Source organism: Pristiophorus japonicus, chromosome 7 (assembly GCF_044704955.1).
Source record: "Pristiophorus japonicus isolate sPriJap1 chromosome 7, sPriJap1.hap1, whole genome shotgun sequence".
Lineage (NCBI taxonomy): Eukaryota > Metazoa > Chordata > Chondrichthyes > Pristiophoridae > Pristiophorus > Pristiophorus japonicus.
In genome coordinates this window covers 162,797,144-162,821,601 of record NC_091983.1, presented here as the reverse complement: position 1 = coordinate 162,821,601, position 24,458 = coordinate 162,797,144, and the positions used below count along the sequence as shown (strand labels likewise).

The 24,458-nt window shown below is 43.9% G+C and overlaps 1 protein-coding gene across 3 annotated transcripts in view; it reads right to left on the bottom strand.

Moving 5' to 3' along the window:
- ahi1 (Abelson helper integration site 1) overlaps positions 1–24,458 on the bottom strand; it is a 378,816-nt gene that overhangs the window by 119,164 nt on the left and 235,194 nt on the right. For all 3 annotated transcript variants that reach the window (XM_070885487.1, XM_070885489.1, XM_070885490.1), the window contains one exon: positions 6,424–6,541. In XM_070885487.1, coding sequence (XP_070741588.1) covers positions 6,424–6,541 — 118 coding nt within the window. The remainder of the gene's footprint in view (positions 1–6,423; positions 6,542–24,458) is intronic.

Genomic DNA, 24,458 nt, shown 5'->3' with positions numbered 1-24,458 from the left:
AAATACTCAGCAGGTCAGGCAGCAGAGGAAAATTGGGTTAACGTTTCAGGTCGATGACCTTTTGTCAAAAATGTAATATTTTCAGGTTAAGTTACATTGTATTGTTAGGACCTCATGTTTCTATGTTTCTATATTTCAACAAAAAGCAATGGGCTGTTGAGCTATGCTCTGTTTGGGGGCCCTTCCGACACTAGACCCTTTAATGTTGCTGTTGCACACCATACCTATGTTTTTTTACCTCTACAGTTGGCAATTTTAACTCCTGTTACGATGTATTGCAAGTAACTATAAGTAAAGCCTAGTCCACAAATTTTAGGGAAATGTGTCCTTTACCACAGTACTCTGCAGACATAGGAACAGGAGTAGGTCATTTAGTCCTTCAAGCCTGTTCCATCATTCAATGAGATCATGGTTGATCCGTGACCTAACTCCATATACCCGTCTTTGCCCCATATCCCTTGATACCCACTGATTAACACTAATTTTAAATCTGCGATTGACAGATTTAAGACCGACCTAGCATCAATTGCAGTTTGTGGAAGAGTGTTCCAAACTTCGACCATCCTTTGGGCCTGAAATTTGCCACGATTTGGAGCTAAATGTTTTTTTTAGGAGCTAAATAAATTTAGGTCCATTTTGTTAGTTTTACCAGTGATGTAACCGTAAAAAATAAGGGCTGATTTTTTTTTTGAGTACCGTTTTTGTGATGTCACTCGGGGTCAAACCCAACGATAACACCATTTTTTTTTGAGTTTCCCCAACAAGGATATTTTTAAGGACAGTGCTAAATACCACTTTTAAAAAGCTTGCCTTACCTAGTGGAGTCGGATGGAAATTGGCGATAATCGGTTCATCTTGGGAAACGGAGCTAAAAGTTAAAGTTTTGGGAGGGAACAAAACCTATATTTTATATAGGAATGATAAATACTCTCTATTCTGTGTCTTCAGCTGGTTCATTTGCCAGGCCAACAGAGGCAGTGGTACGATATAAAACCCAGGAAACCCATAGTGATGATTTCATCCTTTGTTGAACAAGAATGGAAAAGAGTGATTCTCCATTACAGAATCATAGCCAGGGGTGAAGTAAAACCTCAGATTTCTTTGTTCTGTGCCCGTATTTGGGCGGGATCCTATTTCTGGCTCAAGGAACCAGCATGCCGTCCCGACCCGACCTGAGGAGGCAACACCACCACCGGCAGCAGGGAGATGAAGTACAGCAGCCCAAGGAACCAGCGCACCGTACTGACCTGTCCTGGGCGAGATCAGAGATTCTGCTGCTCACACTGAGACAGTTCTAATAGGCAGCTTCGGTTTTAAAATTACTTTTAATTCAAAATTCGGAAATGGGTGAAATCAGCCACTCCTTCCAAAATCGTTCCTGTTGCCTAGGTAGTTTATGTGTATCTAAACTTTATGGTTATAAAATGTTTCTGTAACACGGTGGCTGAAATCTCTGCCGAGTTGCAACTGTGCCTTGCGTTACTCTGGAAACCTAAATGCTTCGAGTGTTGGGCATGCGCACAACAGGGCTTATTTTTAAGGCAAACATTTTTTAGCTCCGTCCTTAAAAACTGAGGTATTTATGCACTTTGGCGAAACTTAGGCCTTTTTTTGGGGGTTATTTCAGCCTAAAAAAACATCCGTTAATCAGAAATAACACCAAAAAACAGAGCTATTTTACAATGTGGAAAGTCTGGCCCATAGTGTGTAGAAGTGTTTCCTAACTTCACTCCTTGTGGTATGTCCCTTAGCATCACTGCGCAAGCACCTAGGCTTCCACCTTGCAGTGGGCCTGTAATAATGCAGCTCTACATGCTTGCATTATTTAAATTAGGCCTGACAGGAACTCATGTTCTCAGCAGAATACACTTCCAATATGCTCTGCCCAAAACCCTGGACACACAAGTAGAGAAAAAATAAAGGGCTAGACTGTCCACTTCACATCGCCCATCTAAGGCCCAAAATGGACCGCTATTGCCCATTTTGAGCAAAAAGTGGAAACTAGGCCCAAAATATCGCCGGAAAAAATAGGCCCCCAAGTTTCCACTTTGATCGCTGAGATGATCGCCCACACAAAGCCCATCCCAAATTTCAACACTTAGCATGCACTTCGCTGGGCCGATGCAAGGCCCAAAAGAGTGCTCAAAAATAGTTGCTTTTTCAGGGCCTTAGAGAGGGAAATGGGCACTACGGACGCAATTTTTAGCCTTTAAGGAAGGGTGGAGAATTGTTCTGAGTTATTTAGAGAGTAAAATTGATGCAAATTGTACTCAGAAATTTGGGACAGGGAATATAAATAGGTATTATCACCTTATTTATGCATATATTGGAATTATTTATTAAATAGCTTTTACATAGTGAAGTTACTGAATGATATTCCTTGGGGAAACAGAATAAACAAACAAATCTGCATGAAAGAACTGTACGTTGTAAAATTTATGTAAGTAAGAGAGAAGGTTCAAAAGTTGTAGAAAAATAATTTTTTATTAACAAAGAACTAATGATCAACACCCTCCCTCCAACCCCCCACACCAACCCACCCTTCCCTCAAAATCCCCAAAATGTTACAAGAAGAAATAAACATTTTACAGAACAAGTGGTCATTTAAGTAATGATAACAAGTGACCATTTCAGTCATGATAACAATTGACCATTTCAGTCATAACAAGTGACCATTTCAGTCATGACAACAAGTGACCATCTCAGTGATGACAACAAGTGACCATTTCAGTGATGACAAGTGACCATTTCAGTCATGCCAACAAGTGACCATTTCAGTGATGACAACAAGTGACCATTACAGTGATGATAACAAGTGACCATTAGTCATGCCAACAAGTGACCATTTCAGTCATGACAACAAGTGACCATTTCAGTGATGATAACAGGTGACCATTCCAGTCATGACAACAAGTGACCATTTCAGTCATGACAACAAGTGGCCATTTCAGAAAGAATGGAAAGGGAACAGTTAAGTAATGATAACAAGTGAACAAGTGAACATTTAACTTTATGCTGGGTTGCGTAAAATTTAGTTATGTTTAAATGTAACCCAATAACATTGCAGATTCTAGTTACTATTTAGATTAAATAATACATAAATATAAATTTCAACTACTCTCGCAGCTGCCAGTAGGCTGTTCCACCGTTTGCGGCACTGGTCCGGTGTGCGCATTTCATTGGAGGCCGATGTGACTACGTCGACTATTTCAGACCAATTCCTGCGATCTGCACGGGGTGGAGGTTTCCCCTGCCCACCCCGTGTCAGATCCTCCCACCTGGAGCTGACAGCATTTACGAGGGCCTCATTTGCCTCTTTGCTGAAGGGTTTGGCCCTTCTCTTTCTTGCACCTCCCTCCATTCTTTAAATTTATCTGTAATTAGGATAAGCCTTTATGACCTGCTTCCTTTCTCCTCTCTCTCTCTCCCAGACCCACCCAGAGCTTCTGAGCATGTGTGAAGACCCTTGACCTCTCAAAACATGGGAAGAAGCATCAACCTGAAAAAAAAAATCAACCGGCACATGCGCAGTAATGTGTTGCTAGGGAAGTTTTTTTTTTACAATTCAATTCCGTTTTCTTTGGGCGATCAGGAGATCGCTGAGAAATAACATTGCCCATTTGAAATCGCTGGGCTAAGGCAGAGTGAAAAATCGCAAAAAAAAAAATGGACCTTGAACCGGCGATCAGCACAGGTGATAGGTCCCGCATTGCTGGAACAAGGCGCATTTTTTTTGCCCTTAGCCTGAAAGTGGAAAGTCTAGCCCAAAGGGTCTTATGTTCACCAGTTCTGTAACTGGCAGGTCCCTCTCCAGGATATCATGAGTTTCAAAAAATGTGTTTTTGCTCAACAAGCTGACGATGCTAGTACTGTACTTTCCAATTTTGGTCCCTAGTGACATCATCAAGCACTCCCATGTCAGATTATAGTACAGTTACATGCAGAATAAAGTGCCTTCTGTCTGACATAACAAGATCTTTCACCTCTAACTTCAGAAGAATATCTCTAGTTCTTGAGTGTGACAATTTCCATTTCCCACAATAGATGTTCTCTGAATTACATTGCCAATTCTGTGCAGAATTACATTACAACAGTGACTACACTCCAAAAGTACTTCATTGGCTGTAAAGTGCTTTGAGACGTCCAGTGGTCATGAAAAACACTATATAAATGCAAGTCTGCCTTTCTTCTTTCTTTCAGAATTAGGCAGTTTTGTGGCTCATGTTAACAGTTCTTTTCCCAGGGCAATCAATAGGTACAACAATCAATATGGTAAAATCATTTTGGAACAATATTAAATGTTAAACACCTAACTTTCAGTTTGAAAAAGACAGATAGGGGCTGGTGGCTAAATGTGTAACAGATGAAAGATAATTTCCAGTCAAAGAACCAAGGTATTCCTATGCTGAATGCAATCAATGTTCATCTACAGAATACAACGGCCATAGGAATGGACAACATACATTGAGAAGTAATTGATTTCAGATAAAAGTGTGAAGGATGATTCTGGGATGTGTGTTCTGATGAAGGGTCCCACCCAAAATACTGATTTATCTCTCACTTTTAGATGTTAATTGACCTGCTTTACATTTCCACCATTTTATGTTTTTTCTTCAGATTTCCATAATTCATGTTTTTTCTTTTTAACTAATCAAGTACTGGGATGCATCCCCTGGCATTGAACTATAGGTCAAAATAAGTAATTGCAATTGCATATAGATCTTCCTTGAGTGTGCCATTTTAGCCACCAGCTGTTAAGGATGACATTAACGTGGTGGGGAGATTTTGAAGAACATCAAAGATGACTTTGAGATCAAATTATGAAGTGAGACTAATAGAAATGAACTTGTTTTCATTGCAGAAAGGATCTACATCTGAAACATGAACTTATCTGTTCTATCCACAAATGCTGAGTGATGGTGTTGACTGTTTCCAGCATTTTCTCTTTTTGCTTTGGATTTTGAATCTAGTGGCAGGGAGTGCCAATCAAGTAAGCTACTCTATCGTGGATGGTGTTGCGTTTCTTGAGTGTTGTTGCAGCTGCAGCCGTCCAGGCTTGTGGTGAGTATTCCATCAGATTCCCGACTTGAGCTTTGGAGATGGTGGCAAGGCTTTGAGGGGTCAGGATGGAATACTTGCCACTCGTTTGGATGGGTGCAGCAGCCACAACAATAAAATCATATCTCAGCCTAACATCCAAATATGGAATGACTCAACATACACCTGGCACACACCTGGTTAATGTGAATGACGGCTGCTTACAACATTAACAAAATATATGGAGACATTCACACATGTGTAGTCCTGACCTGAAGAAGAATAGTTTGTGCATGAAAACTGGGAGAGGGGAATAGGTTCCAGAAATAACATCTTAATTAAGTATTCACAACAAGTTAATTTAATAATTAAATCGTCTACATCCATATCAAATTTGGATAATTTGTGTTGGTTTGTAATATTGGCATGCAGATGTCCAAATTAATGTTCATCTGCTCTGACCTGATGTAGTCTGAAAAAAAAAACTAATTTAATTTGAACATTTTGCTGTCTCATTCCCAACATTTCCACAGAAATGTTGACACTATGATATCTGGTTCCTCATTTCACACATTTCCTTAATAGAGATTTAACCATTCCGGACATATAATCTGCCACTGATTAATAAACATTCGTATCCAATTCCATAATTAGTTGTGTTTTTTTTAAGCCAGATGCTACAACATAAATGTACAATTATTGAATGTTATTACTTCAAAGTCAGTTGTTACAATCTTCCCTAATTAACCCTAAATCTATTAAACAAACAGGAGGTCCAAAGAGGAGTAGTGATTGGCTATATTTTCTGGCTGGCTCAACACTCCCTAATTATTCAGTCTGGAATGCTTTACATGAAATAGGATTACATCAATAGAAGATCTGTTACAATGATTACGCAATGTAATACATGTGTACCATTAATTTAGCAGTCTGAACAGCTATCAACCTTAAAATGTAATCAAATGGCAACAGAAAGGTATGTTTTGCAATTAAACAGTTCTTTGCTCACTCAATGTATTTTATTTTAACTTTTTTTAAACAATTTCTTCAGTTTACATCATCTGTAGGCAAATGTACACATCTTCACAGTTTCTAAAATTTAAACAGCAAAAAGCATGACTTGAAGTTAATATGAACTACTACTTTAGCACTCTTGTATAGATAATTTCCTTACAACTGACATTCATCTTCAAAATTAATTCTATTCTTAGAAGGACAGAATCTTGCATATATTCCCATTCTATTGAAGAGCAGCTTTTGGTCTGTGTTCTGGAGTACATGATTTATTATAAAATACATACATATGTTCAGCAACAGTATGTTTAATTTATAAGAGAAAAGCAAGTGAAAACCTGAAACTATAACCAAATTAGAAACAGTACTCACCAGCTTGTGAGGTCAGCGACTGCTGCGATAACAGCTGAGCACCCACACTAGTTGAGAGCTTCAGCTTGGAGTGTGGCGACAGCAATGATGGTGCAGGAAGAGAGCGATTTGACCTGGCCTGTAATAGGAAAGGCAAATCAAAAAACAAAGCGCAATTTCCTGGGTTACTTACTGACGTAAGCCCTCGTGCATATACTGCTGGTCAGTAAATAAAACCCCACTAATTCAGATTATGTCCCCAGATTCATTTCTGCTTTTTGTAAAGTTGTATGTATTAGGAATCACTTTGAAATCAAAAGATTTTACAGTTGGAATAGAAATAATGACCCACTTTACCGACTTGATCAAAACACTTAAATTTTTCACCTGGCATAATAATGGCTACTTACTCATAATCCTTTCCTGATAAAGAAAAGGTAGCTCAGGAATGAAAATTACACACAATCCTACAAAAAGTAACATTAGATATTATCTTGTACAGATAATGTCCAAAGCTACATAAGGATTAAGAGAGTAACTATGCATTAACATACTTAGTGGCAAAAATCTGAATGGTAAAACTCCCTGACGTCATTACAAAAAGAGAGCCACTTTCTTTAAAATAGTCATGTCTAAAGACAATCTATTGAGTACACAGTCATTTTCATATCAGAGTAGATTCAATCTGTAGTTACAGTAACCATGGAGAATTTTGCATATGCTCCAAGAATAAAGGTCACTGTAGTTGCTTCTTCTTGACATCGATCATCCTACCTACAATGTTGAAGTTAGCAAAATGTACATCTACAAATGTAATTTATATCTATACATTGCCAGTTAGGGATTAATACAGAATTATCTCAACTTTATTCCTTTCTGTTCAATTAAAAAGTAAATTTGACTGCAGTTTTCTTCTGCAATAACTTGTATTTTTATACCACCTTTAACATAGTAAAACATCCCAATACACATCACAGGAGTTTTATTAAATAAAATGCGACACCGAGCCACATAAGGAGATATTAGGGCAGATGACCAAAAGCATGGTCAAAAAGGTAGGATTTAAGGAGCGTTTTAAAGGAGGGAAGAGAGGTAAGCAAGGTGGAGAGGTTTAGGGAAGGAGTTCCAGAGCTTTAGGGCCGAGACAGGTGAAGACACGGCTGCCAATGGTGGAGTGTTTAAAATCGGGGATGCCTAAGAGGCCTTAAATGGAGAAGCACAGATATCTCTGAGTGTTGTTAGGCTGCAGGAGATTCCAGAGATAAGGAGGGGCGAGGCCATGGAGGAACTTGAAAACAAGGATGAGAATTTTAAAATCAAGGCGTTGCTTAATCAGGAGCCAATATAGGTCAGTGAGCACAGGGGTGATGGGTGAACGGGATTTGGTGTAATTTAGGACACAGACAGAAGAGATTTGGATGACTTCAAGTTTATGGAGAGCAGAACATGAGAGGCTGGCCAGGAGTGCATTGGAAATGTCAAGTCATGGTAACAAAGACATGGATGAGAGTTTCAGCAACAAATGAGCTGATGTAGGGGAAGGGTCGGGCAATGTTACGGAGGTGGAAATAGGTAGTCTTAGTGATGGAGCAGATATGTGGTTGAATGCTCATCTTGGGGTCAAATACGACACCAAGGTTGCAAACAAACCTGGTTCAGCCTCAGACAGTTGCCAGGGAGAGGGATGGAGTTCATGGCTAGGGAATGGAGTTCATGGCAGAATCAAAGACCTGAGGGCTGGATTTTTGGCTTTTACCATATCGGGGCGCAAATCTGGGTGGAGCGCAAAAGTTTGTGCCTCAAAATAGTTTGCACCCTTGTCATGTATTTTCAGGAAAAAAGTAATCTGGAGGAGTGTTGGCGTAAAGTCAGGAGTTGCACGATTGACTTTGTGCCATGGAGCCAAAGCTTTTGGTGGTGAAGGAGGCCATTTTGCGCATGCGCATTGGTTTTTTTCTCCCTCTTGCTTTCTTTTCTGGATGCAAATGCAGGGCGCAGCAACTTCCTTTGCGCATGCGCATTTAAACTGGCCCACTTCAGCTGAGATGGAGGATCAGGAGGGAAGGCAGCGTGCCAAGTGCTTCAGTTGGGAGGCTAGTGAGGCCTTAGTCGGTGAAGTGGAGAGGAGATGGCCCGCACTCCATCTTGCGGGGGGGGGGGGGGGCAGACCACTCCATCCTGTGTTTAAACACACATGGAGGGACATTGCACAGGAGGTCTCTGTTGCAGACATTGTGCCCAAGACTGGCACATAGTGTCTAAAGGAGTATGCCATTCGGCCCTTCGAGCCTGCACCACCATTCAATATGATCATGGCTGATCATGCAATTTTAGTACACCATTCCTGCTTTCGCTCCATACCCCTTGATCATTTTAGCCGTAAGGGCCACATCTAATTCCCTTTTGACTATATCTAATGAACTGGCCTCAACAACTTTCTGTGGTAGAGAATTCCACAGGTTCACAATTCTCTGAGTGAAGAAATTTCTCCTCATCTCGGTCCTAAATGGCTTACCCCTTTTCCTTAGACTGTGACCCCTGGTTCTGGACTTCCCCAACATCGGGAACATTCTTCCTGCATCTAACCCGTGCAATCCTGTCAGAATTTTATATGTTTCTATGAGATCCCATCTCATTCTTCTAAATTCCAGTGAATATAAGCCTAGTCGATCCAGTCTTTCTTCATATGTCAGTCCTGCCATCCCGGGAATCAGTCTGGTGAACCTTCGCTGCACTCCCTCAATAGCAAGAATGTCCTTCCTCAGATTAGGAGACCAAAACTGTACACAATATTCAAGGTGTGGCCTCATCAAGGCTCTGTACAACTGCAGTAAGACTGCCTTGCTCCAATACTTAAATCTACTCGCTATGAAGGCCAACATGCCATTTGCCTTCTTCACCGCCTGCTGTACCTGCATGCCAACTTTCAATGACTGATGTACCATGACACCCAAGTCTCGTTTCACCTCCCCTTTTTCTAATCTGTCACCATTCAGATAATATTCTGCCTTCGTGTTTTTGCCACCAAAATGGATAACCTCACATTTATTGACATTATACTGCATCTGCCATGCATTTGCCCACTCACCTAACCTGTCCAAGTCACCCTGCAGCCTCTTAGCATCCTCCTCACAGCTCACACTGCCACCAAGCTTAGTGTCATCTGCAAATTCGGAGATATTACATTCAATTCCTTCGTCGAAATCATTAATGTATATTGTAAATAGCTGGGGTCCCAGCACTGAACCTTGCGGTACCCCACTAGTCACTGCCTGCCATTCTGAAAAGGACCCGTTTACTCCTACTCTTTGCTTCTGTCTGCCAACCAGTTCTCTATCCACGTCAATACATTACCCCCAATACCATGTGCTTTAATTTTGCACACTAATCTCTTGTGTGGGACTTTATCAAAAGCCTTTTGAAAGTCCAAATACACCACATCCACTGGTTCTCCCTTGTCCACTCTGCTAGTTACATCCTCAAAAAATTCTAGAAGATTTGTCAAGCATGATTTCCCCTTCATAAATCCATGCTGACTTGGACCGATCCTGTCATTGCTTTCCAAATGCGTTGCTATTACATCTTTAATAATGATTCCAACACTTTCCCCACCACCGATGCCAGGCTAACCGGTCTATAATTCCCTATTTTCTCTCTCCCTCCTTTTTGAAAAAGTGGGGTTACATTAGCTACCCTCCAGCCCATAGGAACTGATCCAGAGTCAATAGAATGTTGGAAAATGACCACCAATGCATCCACTATTTCTAGGGCCACTTCCTTAAGTACTCTGGGATGCAGCCTATCAGGCCCTGGGGATTTATCGGCCTTCAATTCCATCAATTTCCTCAACACAATTTCCTGACTAATAAGGATTTCCTTCAGTTCCTCCTTCTCGCTAGACCCTCGGTCCCCTAGTATTTCCGGAAGGTTGTTTGTGTCTTCCTTAGGTGAAGACAGAACCAAAGTATTTGTTCCATTGGTCTGCCATTTCTTTGTTCCCCATTACAAATTCACCTGATTCTGACTGCAACGGACTACATTTGTCTTCACTAATCTTTTTCTCTTCACATATCTATAGAAGCTTTTGCAGTCAGTGTTTATATCCTGTCATGATGGCTACATTTTGTAGCATGCAGCACATGACAACGAACTCGGAGACCTACTAAGGGGAGTATTAAAAACTGCCTCCAGAGCGGTCCAGGCATCGGAAACACTGCTTCAGCATGCAAATTGTCTGTTCAATGATGTTGCGGGTGGCTACATGGCTGTCATTATAGCGTCACTTGGCTTCTGTGGCAGGGTTCCTGAGGGGGGTTGTGAGCCAGGTGGCCAGGCCGTATCCTTTGTCCCTGACAAGCCAGCTCTGACCTTGACTTTGTTGCTGAAACATGTGTGATGCACTGCTCTCACCGAAGATGAAAGCATCATGTGTGCTCCCTGAATAGCGGGAATTGACTGTGAGGATGCTCTGAGTGTGGTCGCAGACCAACTGAACCTTTAGGGAGTGGTATCCATTTCTGTTTCCGAAGACCTCTGCATTCTGTGTTGGTGTTCGCAAGGCGACGTGTGTACAATCAATGGCACCCTGAATCTTTTGGAAGTCTGCAAATCGTGCAAAACCTATAGCCCTCTCATTCCGGTTGTCCCTGCTCATTGGGAACTTTATGAAGTCCATCCTGCGTGCGTACAGTGCCCTTGTCACCTGGCGAGTGCAGTAATATGTGGAGTGCTGCGAAATGCAGCATATGTCCCCTGCTGCAGCCTGGAACGAGCCAGAGGCATAGAAGGCCATTGCCACTGTAACCTTCACCTCGACAGGCAGCGCAGTCTTGTTGAAACTGGTAGGCTGTAGGTCTGCCTGTAGGAGCTGGCATATCTCTGTCAGCACTTCTTTTCTGAAGCGCAGTCTTTGAACACACTGCGCATCAGAAATGTGGAGGTATGGGAGATGTTCCCTGTAAACCTATTGGGGGGTAAGGCCTCCTCCCCAAACGTCTGCGACCTCTTCGATTTTGTTGCAAACCATGGACAATGAGCCTTCCAGCTTGAAGCCACCTGTCAATAGCAACCAGCATGATTTGCTGCCTAACTAGCATTGCCCCCATTGAAATCTCTTACTGACCTTGAAACCAAAAGGTTAACTCACATAAAAGTGCCGCTTTAAAGTGTCCACTAACGCAGCTTTCTGCATGCAACTGTGGCAGTCACTGACAACTGCGATCTAAGATTCTCCAGCCTCCCTTTAAATATGTCGGCAATTGTGCCTACTGCACCCTGGGACTGCTTTGGTCCTCCCAATATTTAGTAGGATGAAATTTCTGCTGGTCCAGGACTGGATGTCGGACAATTAGTCTGACAACTTATAGACAGTGGAGGGGTCGAGAGAGATGGTGATGGTGTCGAGCTGGGTGTCTCAGCGTACATGTGGAAACTGATGTGTTTTCGAATAAAGCTTACAAAATACAGGAAAAGTAACCACAATTTTGTAAATTCACTCAAATAGTGTGAATGGCATCAAAACAATCTTTTTGTCTTCTTCTTCCTCTTCTTAGGCAGTTCCTCAGAGTCGAGGATGACTTGCTTCCACACTAAGATGAGTTCTAAGGCGACTGATGAGACCAATGCGGGATCTACAGTCTCTGTCACAGATGGGGCAGACTGTGATTGGAGGGACGGGTGGATGGGATGCTTGATTTGTCGTATGTTCATTCTGCTGTTTGTACTTGGCTTCCACATGCTACCGATGGAGACTCAAAGTGTTCGATGCCTTCTCGGATGCTCCTCCTCTACTTTGAACGGTCTTGGGCCAAGGATTCCCAAGAGTCGGTGGGGATGTTGCATTTTTTCAAGGAGGCTTTGAGGGCATCCTTGGAGCGTATTCTCTGCCCTCCTGGGGCTCGCCTGCTGTGACGTAGCTCGTAGTAGTACTTGTTTCAGGAGTCTAGCATCGGGCATGCGGACAATGTGGCCCGCCCACCGGAGCTGGTCGAGCGTGGTCAATGTCTCGATGCTGGGGATGTTGGCCTGAGACACAACGCTGACTGACGTTGGTCCACCTATCCTGCCAATGGATTTGCAGGATTTTGCGGAGGCAGCATTGGTGGTACTTCTCCAGTGCTTTGAGGTGCCTACTGTACATAATCCGTGTCTCTGAAGCATATAGGAAGGCAGGTATCACTACTGCTCTGTAGACCATGAGCTTGGTGACGGGTTTGAGATCCTCGTCTTCGAACACTCTCTTTTCCTCAGGCAGCCGAAGGCTGCAGTGGCACACTGAAGGCGGTGTTCGACTTCGTCATTGCTGAGAGTAGGTTCCCAAAGTATGGGAAGTGGTCCACACTGTCCAAGGTCTCAACGTGGATCTTGATAACCAGGGAACTGTACTGTTTCGCAGGGGCAGACTGGTAGAGGACCTTTGAATTACTGAAGGTTAATGTGAGGCCCAGTCTCTCGTACGCTTCAGTGAAGGTGTCAACGATGGTTTGGTGTTTGGACTCAGAGTGTGCCCACACTCAAGCGTCATCTGCATATTGTAATTCAATGACAGAGGTTGGAGCAACCTTGGAACTGGACTGCAGGCGTCGGAGGTCGAACAATTTCCCACTTGTCCCTCCAGCGGGGAGCTTGTTAAGAGCGAGATGAAGCATGCAGTGAGGAAAATTGAGAAGAGCGTTGGTGCGATGATACAGCCTTGCTTGACTCTGGTCTGCACTTGTATTGGATCTGTAGTGGATCAGTTGGTAAGAATCACAGCTTGCATGTCATCGTGAAGCAGGCAGAGGATGGTGAGGAATTTTTGAGGGCAGCCGAAGTTGAGAAGGACACTCCATAATCACTCGCAAGTTGAAGGCCTTTGTGAGGTCAAAGAAAGCCATGTACAGAGGTTGATGCTGCTCCCTAAATTTTTCTTGGATTTGTCACACGGGAAAGATCATGCTGAACTGAAAAACAGTAAGGCCTCAGGAACAGATGGAATCCCCGCCGAAGTACTAAAGCATAGAAACATAGAAAATAGGTGCAGGAGTAGGCCATTCGGCCCTTCGAGCCTGCACCGCCATTCGATAAGATAATGTCTGATCATTCCCTCAGTACCCCTTTCCTTCTTTCCCTCCATACCCCTTGATCCCCTTAGCCATAAGGGCCATATCTAACTCCCTCTTGAATATATCCAATGAACTGGCATCAACAACTCTCTGCGGCAGGGAATTCCATAGGTTAACAACTCTCTGAGTGAAGAAGTTTCTCCTCATCTCAGTCCTAAATGGCCGACCCCTTATCCTAAGACGGTGTCCCTGGTTCTGGACTTCCCCAACATCGGGAACAATCTACCCACATCTAACCTGTCCAGTCCATCAGAATCTTCTATGTTTCTATGAGATCCCCTCTCATCCTTCTAAACTCCAATGTATAAAGGCCTAGTTGATCCAGTCTCTCCTCATATGTCAGTCCAGCTATCCCGGGAATCAGTCTGGTGAACCTTCGCTGCACTCCCTCAATAGCAAGAACGTCCTTCCTCAGATTGGGAGACAAAAACTGAACACAATATTCCAGGTGAGGCCTCACCAAGCCTCTGTACAACTGCAGTAACATAGAAACATAGAAAATAGGTGCAGGAGTAGGCCATTCGGCCCTTCTAGCCTGCACCGCCATTCAATGAGTTCATGGCTGAACATGCAACTTCAGTACCCCATTCCTGCTTTCTCACCATACCCCTTGATCCCCCTAGTAGTAAGGACTTCATCTAACTCCTTTTTGAATATATTTAGTGAATTGGCCTCAACAACCTTCTGTGGTAGAGAATTCCACAGGTTCACCACTCTCTGGGTGAAGAAGTTTCTCCTCATCTCAGTCCTAAATGGCCTACCCCTTATCCTAAGACTACGGCCCCAAGTTTCCACACGCAGCGAAAAAGGCGCACCTCAAAGCTGGGCGCCTGTTTTTCGCGCCGAAAACGGTGCCGGAAAAAAACTGCGGTACTCTCGAGCTCGATGTCTGCTTGGCGCGGCGCACAGGGGGTGGAGCCTACCACTCGCGCTGATTTTGTAAGTAGGAGGGGGCGGATACAATTGAAATGAGGCTTCTTGGTGCCGGCAACCCTGCGCGTGCGCGTTGGAGCTTTCGCGCACGCGCAGTCTGAAGTAAACATTGGCACTCGGCCATTTTTAAAAGTGCTGCAGAAAAAGTGAATATTTGTTTCTTGGACCCTTACAAAGGCTTGTATTTTAATTTTCTTGATATTTCTGTGTGTGAGGGAGTGCTTTTAGCAGCACTGCTGAATAAATCACCTGCTGAAATCAGTGAGTTCAGCTTTTCACTGCTAAACCTGCAGAACCGGTGCCTGCAAATTAAGGACTGTGTGTTTGGAGAAATAAAAGTGCCAATTCAACTTTGCAATGGATCAACTTCCACCAAGAACAAAGAATTTCTTGCATGAGGAAGCAAACCATTGCATAATATGTGGTGCACCCATTCTGCAAATTTAAATATAAAGATGTCGATGTGGCTGCCTCTCCTTGTCCAAATGGCCTCAGTCAGTCCCCCTCACAGCTCGAAGGCTGCTGCTGTTCTGGCTCCTGACCAGCCACTGACGCCGCTGCAATCCCATGGCCGAATGGCCTCAGTCAGTCCCCCTCACAGCTCGAAGGCTGCTGCTGTATCTTCGGCTGCCGGCCAGCCACTGGCGCCGCTGCAATCCCATTGCCGAATGGCCTCATGTCCGCTCCTGATTCTTTGGCTGCCTTCGAGCCACTGACGCCACCCCATAAGCGTGGCCGAACGGCCTAAAGAATTTAAAATCTGCAGCTGCGTGTGTCCTGTGTTCATTCTTCAGCTCCCGGCCAGCCACTGACGCCGCTGCAATCCCATGGCCGAATGGCCTCAAGTCCGTCCGGGTGCTGCATCTTCGCGGGGAATGAAGGCCTGCCTCAAGCACCGCAGCTCAGCTCGAAGGCTGCTTGCTGCCTGCCGCTGCCGTCGAGACACTGACGCCACACTGTTGCCTGAAAGGCCTGCCTGAAGCACTTTCACACAGGTAGGAACATGGTTTATTTAATCTTTTCTTTGCTTATAAATTTTTATTCAGGTTGGATTTATTTGTATAATATTTGTATAAGTATAACTAAGGATTGATTGCAGAATTTAATGACTTCCCTTCACCCCCTCCCCCCCATCTCGTTCCCTATGCCTAATTTGTAACCTGCGCCTGATTTTTTAAAGTGTAGACAGGTTTTTTCAAGCGTACAAAAATCTTCACTTACTCCATTCTAAGTTAGTTTGGAGTACGTTTTCACTGTGGAAACTTTCAAATCAGGCGTCAGTGGCTGGACACGCCCCTTTTGAAAATAAATTCTGTTCCAAAGTGAAACTGTTCTACCTGACTAGAACTGCAGAAAACTAAATGTGGAGAATTCCGATTTCTAAGATACTCCATTCTACACCAGTTGCTCCTAAAAATCAGGAGCAAATCATGTGGAAACTTGGGGCCAAAGTCCCCTGGTTCTGGACTTCCCCAACATCGGGAACATTCTTCCCGCATCAAACCTGTCCAGTCCCGTCAGAATCTTATATGTTTCTATGAGATCCCCTCTCATCCTTCTAAACTCCAGTGAATGAAGGCCCAGTTGATCCAATCTCTCCTCATATGACAGTCCAGCCATCCCTGGAATTAGTCTGGTGAACCTTCGCTGCACTCCCTCAATAGCAAGAAAGTCCTTCCTCAAATTAAGAGACCAAAACTGAACACAATATTCCAGGTGAGGCCTCACTAAGGCTCTGTACAACTTCAGTAAGACCTCCCTGCTCCTATACTCAAATCCCCTAGCTATGAAGGCCAACATACCATTTGCCTTCTTCACCGCCTGCTGTACCTGTATGCCAACTTTCAATGACTGATGAGCCATGACACCGAGATCTCGTTGCACCTCCCCTTTTCCTAATCTGCCACCATTCAGATAATATTCTGTCTTCACATTTTTGCCCCCAAAGTGGATAACCTCACATTTATTCACATTATACTGCATCTGCCATGCATTTGCCCACTCACCTAACCTGTCCAAGTCACCCTGCAGCCTCTTAGCATCGCCCTCACAGCTCACACCGCCACCCAGTTTAGTGTCATCTGCAAACTTGGAGATATTACACTCAATTCCTTCATCCAAATCATTGATGTGGTGGAGAAATACTTTTGGCGCAAATCTATTACCTCATTTCTCTTATCTGGCATCTTAGTACATGCCTTGACATAGGCTAAATTTCTAATATGTGATGTTTATACAATTTTACACAACAGAAGTCGGAGAACATTCCAAACCTTAACCTGAGAGTGCAAGTCAAATACTTAGCATCAAACCTTAGTTTGAGTGCTAATTAACTAAGAGTGTTGGAATACTGAAGTTCAAATATATATCACATCAAGGAGGCAGGAAACTATAGACCAGTTAGCCTAACATCTGTCTTTGGGAAAATGCTGGAATCCATTATTAAAGAAGCAGTAGCGGGACATTTCGAAAAGCACAATTCAACCAGAGTCAGCATGGTTTTATGAAAGGGAAATCACGTTTGACAAATTTTCTGGAGTTCTTTGAGGATGTAACGAGCAGGGTGGATAAGGGGGAACCAGTGGATGTGGTGTATTTGGATTTCCAGAAAGCATTCGATAAGGTGCCACATAAAAGGTTACTGCACAAGATAAAAGTTCACGGGGTTGGGGGTAATATATTAGCATGGATAGAGGATTGGCTAACTAACAGAAAACAAAGAGTCGGGATAAATGGGTCATTTTCTGGTTGGCAAACAGTAACTAGTGGGGTGCCACAGGGATCGGTGCTGGGTCCTCAACTACTTATAATCTATATTAATTATTTGGATGAAGAGACTGAGTGTAATGTAGCCAAGTTTGCTGATGATACAAAGATGGGTAGGAAAGCAAACTGTGAGGACACCAAAAAATCTGAAAAGCGATGTAGACATGCTAAGTGAGTGGGCAAAAATGTGAGATTATTCACTTTGGAAGAAAAAAAAATAGAAAAGCAAATTATAGTTTAAATGGCGAAAAATTGCAAAGTGCTGCAGTACAGAGGGACGTGGAGTCCTTGTGCATGAAACACAAAAAGTTAGTATGCAGGTACAGCAAGTAATCAGGAAGGCAAACAGAATGTTGGCCTTTATTGCAAGGGGGATAGAGTATAAAAGCAGAGAAGTCCTGCTACAACTGTACAGGGTATTGGTGAGGCCACACCTAGAGTACTGCATACAGTTTTGGTCTCCATATTTAAGGAAGGATATACTTGCATTGGAGGCTGTTCAGAAAAGGTTCACTAGGTTGATTCCGGCGATGAGGGGGTTGACTTATGACGATAGGTTGAGTAGATTGGGCCTATACTCACTGGAGTTCAGAAGAATGAGAGGTAATCCTATCGAAACATACTGAGGGGGCTCGACAAGGTGGATGCAGAGAGGATATTTCCACTCATATGGGAAACTAAAACTAGGGGACAATGGGCTCAAATTTCCCCAACCCCTTTTACTGGCGCCCTAACCCGAGGTGCGCCGCTTTTGTCCGCCTCCAAGCGCGCCGAAAATCTTCCTCCCGATTCTGGCCATTCCCCAGCCTCTCCTCGATGGTGGCGTAGCGTGGCCCAGTGGATTGGGGGCGGAGCCAGGTCCCGGTGCTGAGAACAGTGCCGGGACCTCTGCACATGCACGCTAGAGTCTGCGCGGATGTGCAGTAGCTCTTGGCAAGCCGAATCTGTGAGTGCGTGCTGCAGGGCCCGAAACACGCCGTTCCTAGCCCTGGCCGAATGGGCTCCCTCATCGGTGGCCCGCTGAGTTCCCTAAGGTTGGACTTCTATTTTTTATTTATTGATTGATTGATTGCTTATTACTTTTTGTGCTTGGTGCAAATGTACTGCTTTGTTTAGTGCTTGGTGCTTTAAATGTACTTATGCTTCTTTATTGTTGTTGTGAAGGTGTTTAGTGCTTTGCAAGGTCCCTTTCCCCCCCCCCACCCCCCACTATCTCTGGCTGCCTGCGCTGATTTCTTAAGTCACCACAAGATTTTTCTGAACGTACAAGAGTGCCGTCTTACGCTGGCCTACGTTAGTTTGAAGTAACTGTTAGCTGGCTAAACTTGCTCAAATGGCCAAAACAGGCATAAATGGCTGGTAACATCCCCTTTTGAAAAAAAAACTAAAAAAAAAATCTAACTAACTCACTTACACTGGCGCAAATTAAATGGCCAGAATTGCAACTAAAAAGATATTCCAGAAAAATCAAGTTGCTCCAAAAAAAACAGAGCAATTCCTGGGGAAATTTGGGCCCATAAGTCTCAGAATAAGGGGCCAACCATTTAAAACTGAGATGAGGAGGAATTTCTTCTCTCAGAGGGTTGTAAATCTATGGAATTCTCTGCCAGAGAGCTGTGGAGGCTGGGTCATTGAATATATTTAAGGTGGAGGTAGACAGATTTTTTTGAGTGATAAGGGAATAAAGGGTTATGGGGAGCAGGCAGAAAAGTGGAGCTGAGTCCATGATCAGATCAGCCATGATCTTGTTAAATGGCAGAGCAGGCTCAAGGGGCCTAATCCTGCTCCAATTTCTTATGTTCTTATGTTCCACAAATATAGAAGACCCAAATGTATGACAGTTGTTTCCACAAGTGAATAAACAACCAACTGTACTGGCAAGAGCTTTTACTCTGAACTGTGGGAGGTTGTGCATTAATATATTTTGGATCATGCTATGCAGAGAAAACCAGAGTGCACTAATAAATCGTAGCTGGTGGGATTTTTTCTTTACGTGAAAATAAAAATCACATTCTTAAAACTGTTCGGATTATTACCACGACACCGAATAATCCATATACATATTTTTTTGTGTTTCAAGGCAGCAAAATCAAGTTTCAAACAACAAAGGAAACTATTTTTGGACTTGAAATGGGACTAAACAAGATGTGGTCTTGAATTGAGCTGTTTTCCAATTCTTGTTTCATATGGCAGAAAAGCACAAACACAATCAAGTTTACTGATATAACTAATTATGTCAACGCCAGGTTACTGGATTATTAGATTGACCTATGAAATGAGTTACATTGACTAAATGTTGAACCACTGTACCATAATTTCCTGGAACACATCAATGATAATACCAGATTTCCAAGCACTGTGAAGGGTCAATACCCGTCACCAAAGACCATCTTTTATTACACCGGATGAGGGCTTTCTGTTCTCTCCACATACAGTCCAGATCTAGTATTTTTTATTATTTGGACCTTCTTGCAACATGCAAGATTGCGTGCTACTTCCCAGTTTTTACCCGATGGCATACATTTATAGACTGAACAACGTATTATCACTCTGACCACAGACCTTGGCACTGGGACAACAAACTGTTCCCCCTTCTTAGCAGCTATGGATCAATTTATGCTAGAGAAATATGCTGTTATAAAAAAAAAGGTTCAACCATTTTCTACGTATTGCTTATAGAAACATAGAAAATAGGTGCAGGAGTAGGCCATTCGGCCCTTCGAGCCTGCACCACCATTCAATATGATGATCATGGCTGATCATTCACCTCAGTACCCCATTCCTGCTTTCGCTCCATACCCTTTGATCCCTTTAGCCATAAGGGCCACATCTAACTCCCTCTTGAATATATCCAATGAGAAATATTAGTGTTTTAAATCAATGAACAGGATTCTATTTTTTTTGTCCCACTGCATAACACAAACAGGGTGAGGAATAGATAGAAAAGATGCAGCACAAGATCTCTAAAAGAATTTAAGATTGGTTATACAACTGTGCAGATACATGTCACCTGAAATATAACACTTAGTGAATAGAATTGAATTATCACAGGGAGACTTAAGGAGTAATAGTAGGCACATCACTTTCAGTGCCCAGACTAGGTGCTGCATTTCCTGGCTTGACCAAAAAGGTGCAGAATGGAAGTAAGGTTCCTCTGCCCACTCCTTTTTTGGTGAAATTTTTTTTGTGGATTGTCTTATAGCCACTAACCAGAGGGGATGATTTGTTGTCCCAGTGCCAAAGGCAGTATACTACAATCTCATCTTCTTCCTGGGCACTCAGCAGTCCTCTGGTCTGAATATTGACTTAAGAAACTTCAGAGCTTAGATGTCTCCCCTATTTTCTTGGTATTGGCCTTTTTTTAAATCTTCGTGCTCTAGTTGGTTTGGCAGCCCACTATTGCCAGTATTTCCTATTTTAAGTTCAGGCCTGATCGTCAGGCTGGGTTTTCAATTTCTCCTATTTCTCGCCTTTTTTCTTGGCTGTGCCTCTCACTACCTTAGCTATTCACACTCTTTGTTTATTTTGTGTTTTTAATTTTCTTAATACTTCTCTATTGTCTGAGAGAACTTATACATCATCAAAATCTCCTGCTTTTCTTTTAAGCAGTTTACAGGTCAGTTGACGGATACCACTCTGTGCTTTTGTCACAATCTATTAAAATGCTCACTCATTTTTCAGTTTTGAGGAAGGCCCTGGCCCACATTGGCTTGTCTGTTTTATTCACATATGCTGACTCACCTATAGTGCCTTTCTAGCATTTTCTGCTTTTGTTTCAAATTTCCAGTTTTTTTAAATGTAATTTTCCTGACTTTTACTCTGCTGCACTTCATACTCTGCTACTTTTTTTTTTAAGAAGTTGGAGAAGGGACAGTAGTTTGAAAGGCTGGAGGGGTCAAGGGTTCATATTATTCATATACTAGTGGGTATATTATTCATACACCATCCTCCTCCATCACCGCTCGTCTATCATCCAGCTGGGTGGGACTACACTCGTCTGGTTCCATTTTTATCTATTCAGTCGTAGTCAGAGATTCACCCACAATGGCTTCCTTTCCCGCTCTCATACCGTTGCCATTGGTGTCTCCCAAGGATCTATCCTTAGCCCCCACCCCAATTTCTCATCTACATGTGCTCCTCGGCAACATCCGAAAACTCGTACGCTGATGACACCCAGCTCTATCATACCACCACCATTTTCAACCGTTCCACTGTCTCTAAATTATCAGACTTCTTGTCCAACATCCAGAACTGCATGAGCAGAAATTTCTTCCAACTAAATATTGGGAAGACCGAAACCATCGTCTTCAGTTACTGCCACAAATTCCATCCCTTAGCCACTGACTCCATCCCTTCCCGAGTAACTGTCTGACGCTGAACCAGACTGTTCGCAATCTTGGGTGTGGTATTTGACCCCAAGATGAGCAGCTGATCACATATCTGCACCATCACTAAGACCGGTGACTTCCAACCCTGTAACTTCGCCTGACTCCACCCCAGCCTCAGCTCATCTGCTGCTGAAACCCTCATCCGTGCTCCACCCTCCATAAACTTAAGCTCATGCAAATCTCTGCTGCCTGTATCCACACCAAGTTCAGTTCATATTGGCTCCCGGTGAAGCAACGCACTGATTTTAAAATTCTCATTCTGGTTTACAAATCCGTCCATGGCCTCGCCCCTTCCTAGCTCTAATCTCCTTCTACAACCCTCCGAGGTATTTGAACTCTTCCAAATCTGGCCTCTTGCATATCACCAATTTTAATTATTCTACCATTGGCAGCCGTGCCTTCAGCTACTGAGGCCCTAAGTTCTGGAATTCCCTCCCTAAACCTCTGCACCTCTCTACCTCTCATTGCTCCTTAAAATCTACTTCTTCTGCCCTAATATCTCCTTATGTGGCTCGGTGTCAGATTTTGTTTGATAACGCTCCTTAGTGAAGTTTTACTACTTTAAAGGCGCTATATAAATGAAAGTTGTTGTTGGAGGTCGAATCTTGCAAGTAACATTTGTGCCACACAAGTGCCAGGCAATGATCATCTCCATCGAGAGAGTTTAACCACTGACCCTTGACATTCAACGGCATTACTTTCGCCGAATCCCCTACCATCAACATCTTGGGGGGTCACCATTGACCAGAAATGTAACTGAACCAGCCACATAAATACTGTGGCTACAAGAGAAGGTCAGAGGCTGAGTATTCTGCGGTGAGTGACTGACTTCCTGATTCCCCAAAGCCGTTACAACAACTACAAGGCACAAAGCAGGAGTGTGGTGGAATACTCTCCACTTGCATGGATGAGTACAGCTCCAACAACACATGGGGCTAGATTTTACACTTTTGTGCTTATCCCCCAAAAATGAGCATTATTTCCGGCGTGGGCAGTAAAAATGGGTTTTCAGATCGCCGGCTTCTCGTCCATTCTCAAAGCACCTAGTCTCTATTTTTGAAAATGGGCGTTACCGCGAGCGATATGAAATGAGCGTTAGCGTTAAATCTCGCTGACCTTCTGCCGTAAGGTATCACCATCCTTCGCAATGGCATGGCAACGCTCGATTCCCGTGATTCAGGAGGTCAAGGGTCATCATGACATGCGCAGAAGAGGAGACAGAGAGCGAGAGGGAGCTGAGAGGGACTGAAGGTGTGTCTGGGTGTGGTGTGGCTGCTTTGGGAGGAAGGAGGGACACTTTAGAGCTTCACAGCAAATAGGGAAACAAAAATTTGCTGTTACCAGCCACATATTTGCCCGAATTTGGCCTATAATGGAGAGAGAGGAGGAGGCGTCACAGCACGCTGTGGAGACTGACGCTGGAGAGAGCAGTGAGGTGGGAGAGGAGCACATTGGAAGGCGCAAAAGAGTGAGGAGGTTCTCGGACGAGGCAAATGCCTCCCTCCTGCAGGAGGTAGAGTTATGCTGGGGTTATTTGACACTGGGAGGGCATGGGAAGCCCACCCCCAAAGGCCTACCAGAAGATATGGACCGAGATAACAGAGGTGGTCTCGTCAGCGACCAACGAGGTGCATGAGGGCAACTAATGCCGCAAACGATGGAATGACCTTGTGGGATTCGCAAAAAGTATTACATTTATTTACATGTACTTATGTATTTATATAATTTGATTTGTAACAGTCATGAGTGACTATCAGCAGATGTGAGGTCTTGCACTTTTACCGGGAATGTTTTACTCAAAGCCTGCGGTCATGCTGCACGTCTTTAGGTAAAGAATGATAATTATCATAAGCAGCATGTGTTGTATCAGTTTCTGTGACAGTACCTAGCAATGATCTCATGCCATGTCGTCCTGTCACCTTTTACAGAAGAAGCTATCGACGATGAGGTCCATGCAGAGGTGAATGGGTGGGGGGCCACCAGTCCCCAGCGACATCACTGAGACGGAGGAGCAGATGCTCGCACTCGTGGGGAATCACACCTGGACAGCCACGGAAGCATCTGCAGACCCTGAAGTGATGCCACTTGAATAAAGTTCAAACCATTGTGTGATGTAAAGTCAATAAGATGCCACACCCACTCATATCCAAACAATCATATATGATAGATGATTTCTAAAATTGTCATGGAAATAATGCTGGCCTAATGATAATCATTGCAATGCAAATGTGTTGGTCATGAAATGTGATGTCTGTGATGATTTTGATAGCGGTGGTGCTTTTGTCGTACATGTGTTGTGTGTAGCGCTGGACTCACCTTGTCACCCTAGCATCCACTTCTCCTCCAATTAACTCATTTGTGTTTTATAGCTCAGCCAGCAACGCGGCCCCAGGCAAGACCACAGAGGCCAGAAGGTGGGGGCGCGGGGCCTGACTCTCCGGATGATCCTACATCTGCTGAGGAGCTCCGATTCTCGCCCATCAATCCGCTGGGTCTGTTCTCCACAGATGAGAGTGCGGACTTCGAGGAACCTGCATCACCACACTCCAGAAGCCATTCCACTCCAAGGCCATCTAGTGGTCCTCCGGTCATTCCCGCCTCCACTCTGGAGGTACCGGCCCCAAACACCTCGCCTCAGGGCACCCCATTTGTCCCCAGGACGGCGCCGACCCCGAGGAGGCCTTGTGTACACGGCAGGTCTGATCCACGAGCACCACACGAGAGATGGTACAGTTGTCCAGGAGGACTGTAGACATTGATGACCAGCTCATCGAAGCATTGGGGGGCATATCCAGACAGCTGGCCACCATGACTGAGTACATTCTGCGGATGGCGGAGGCCTTGGATGCGATAGCCAGGAACACTG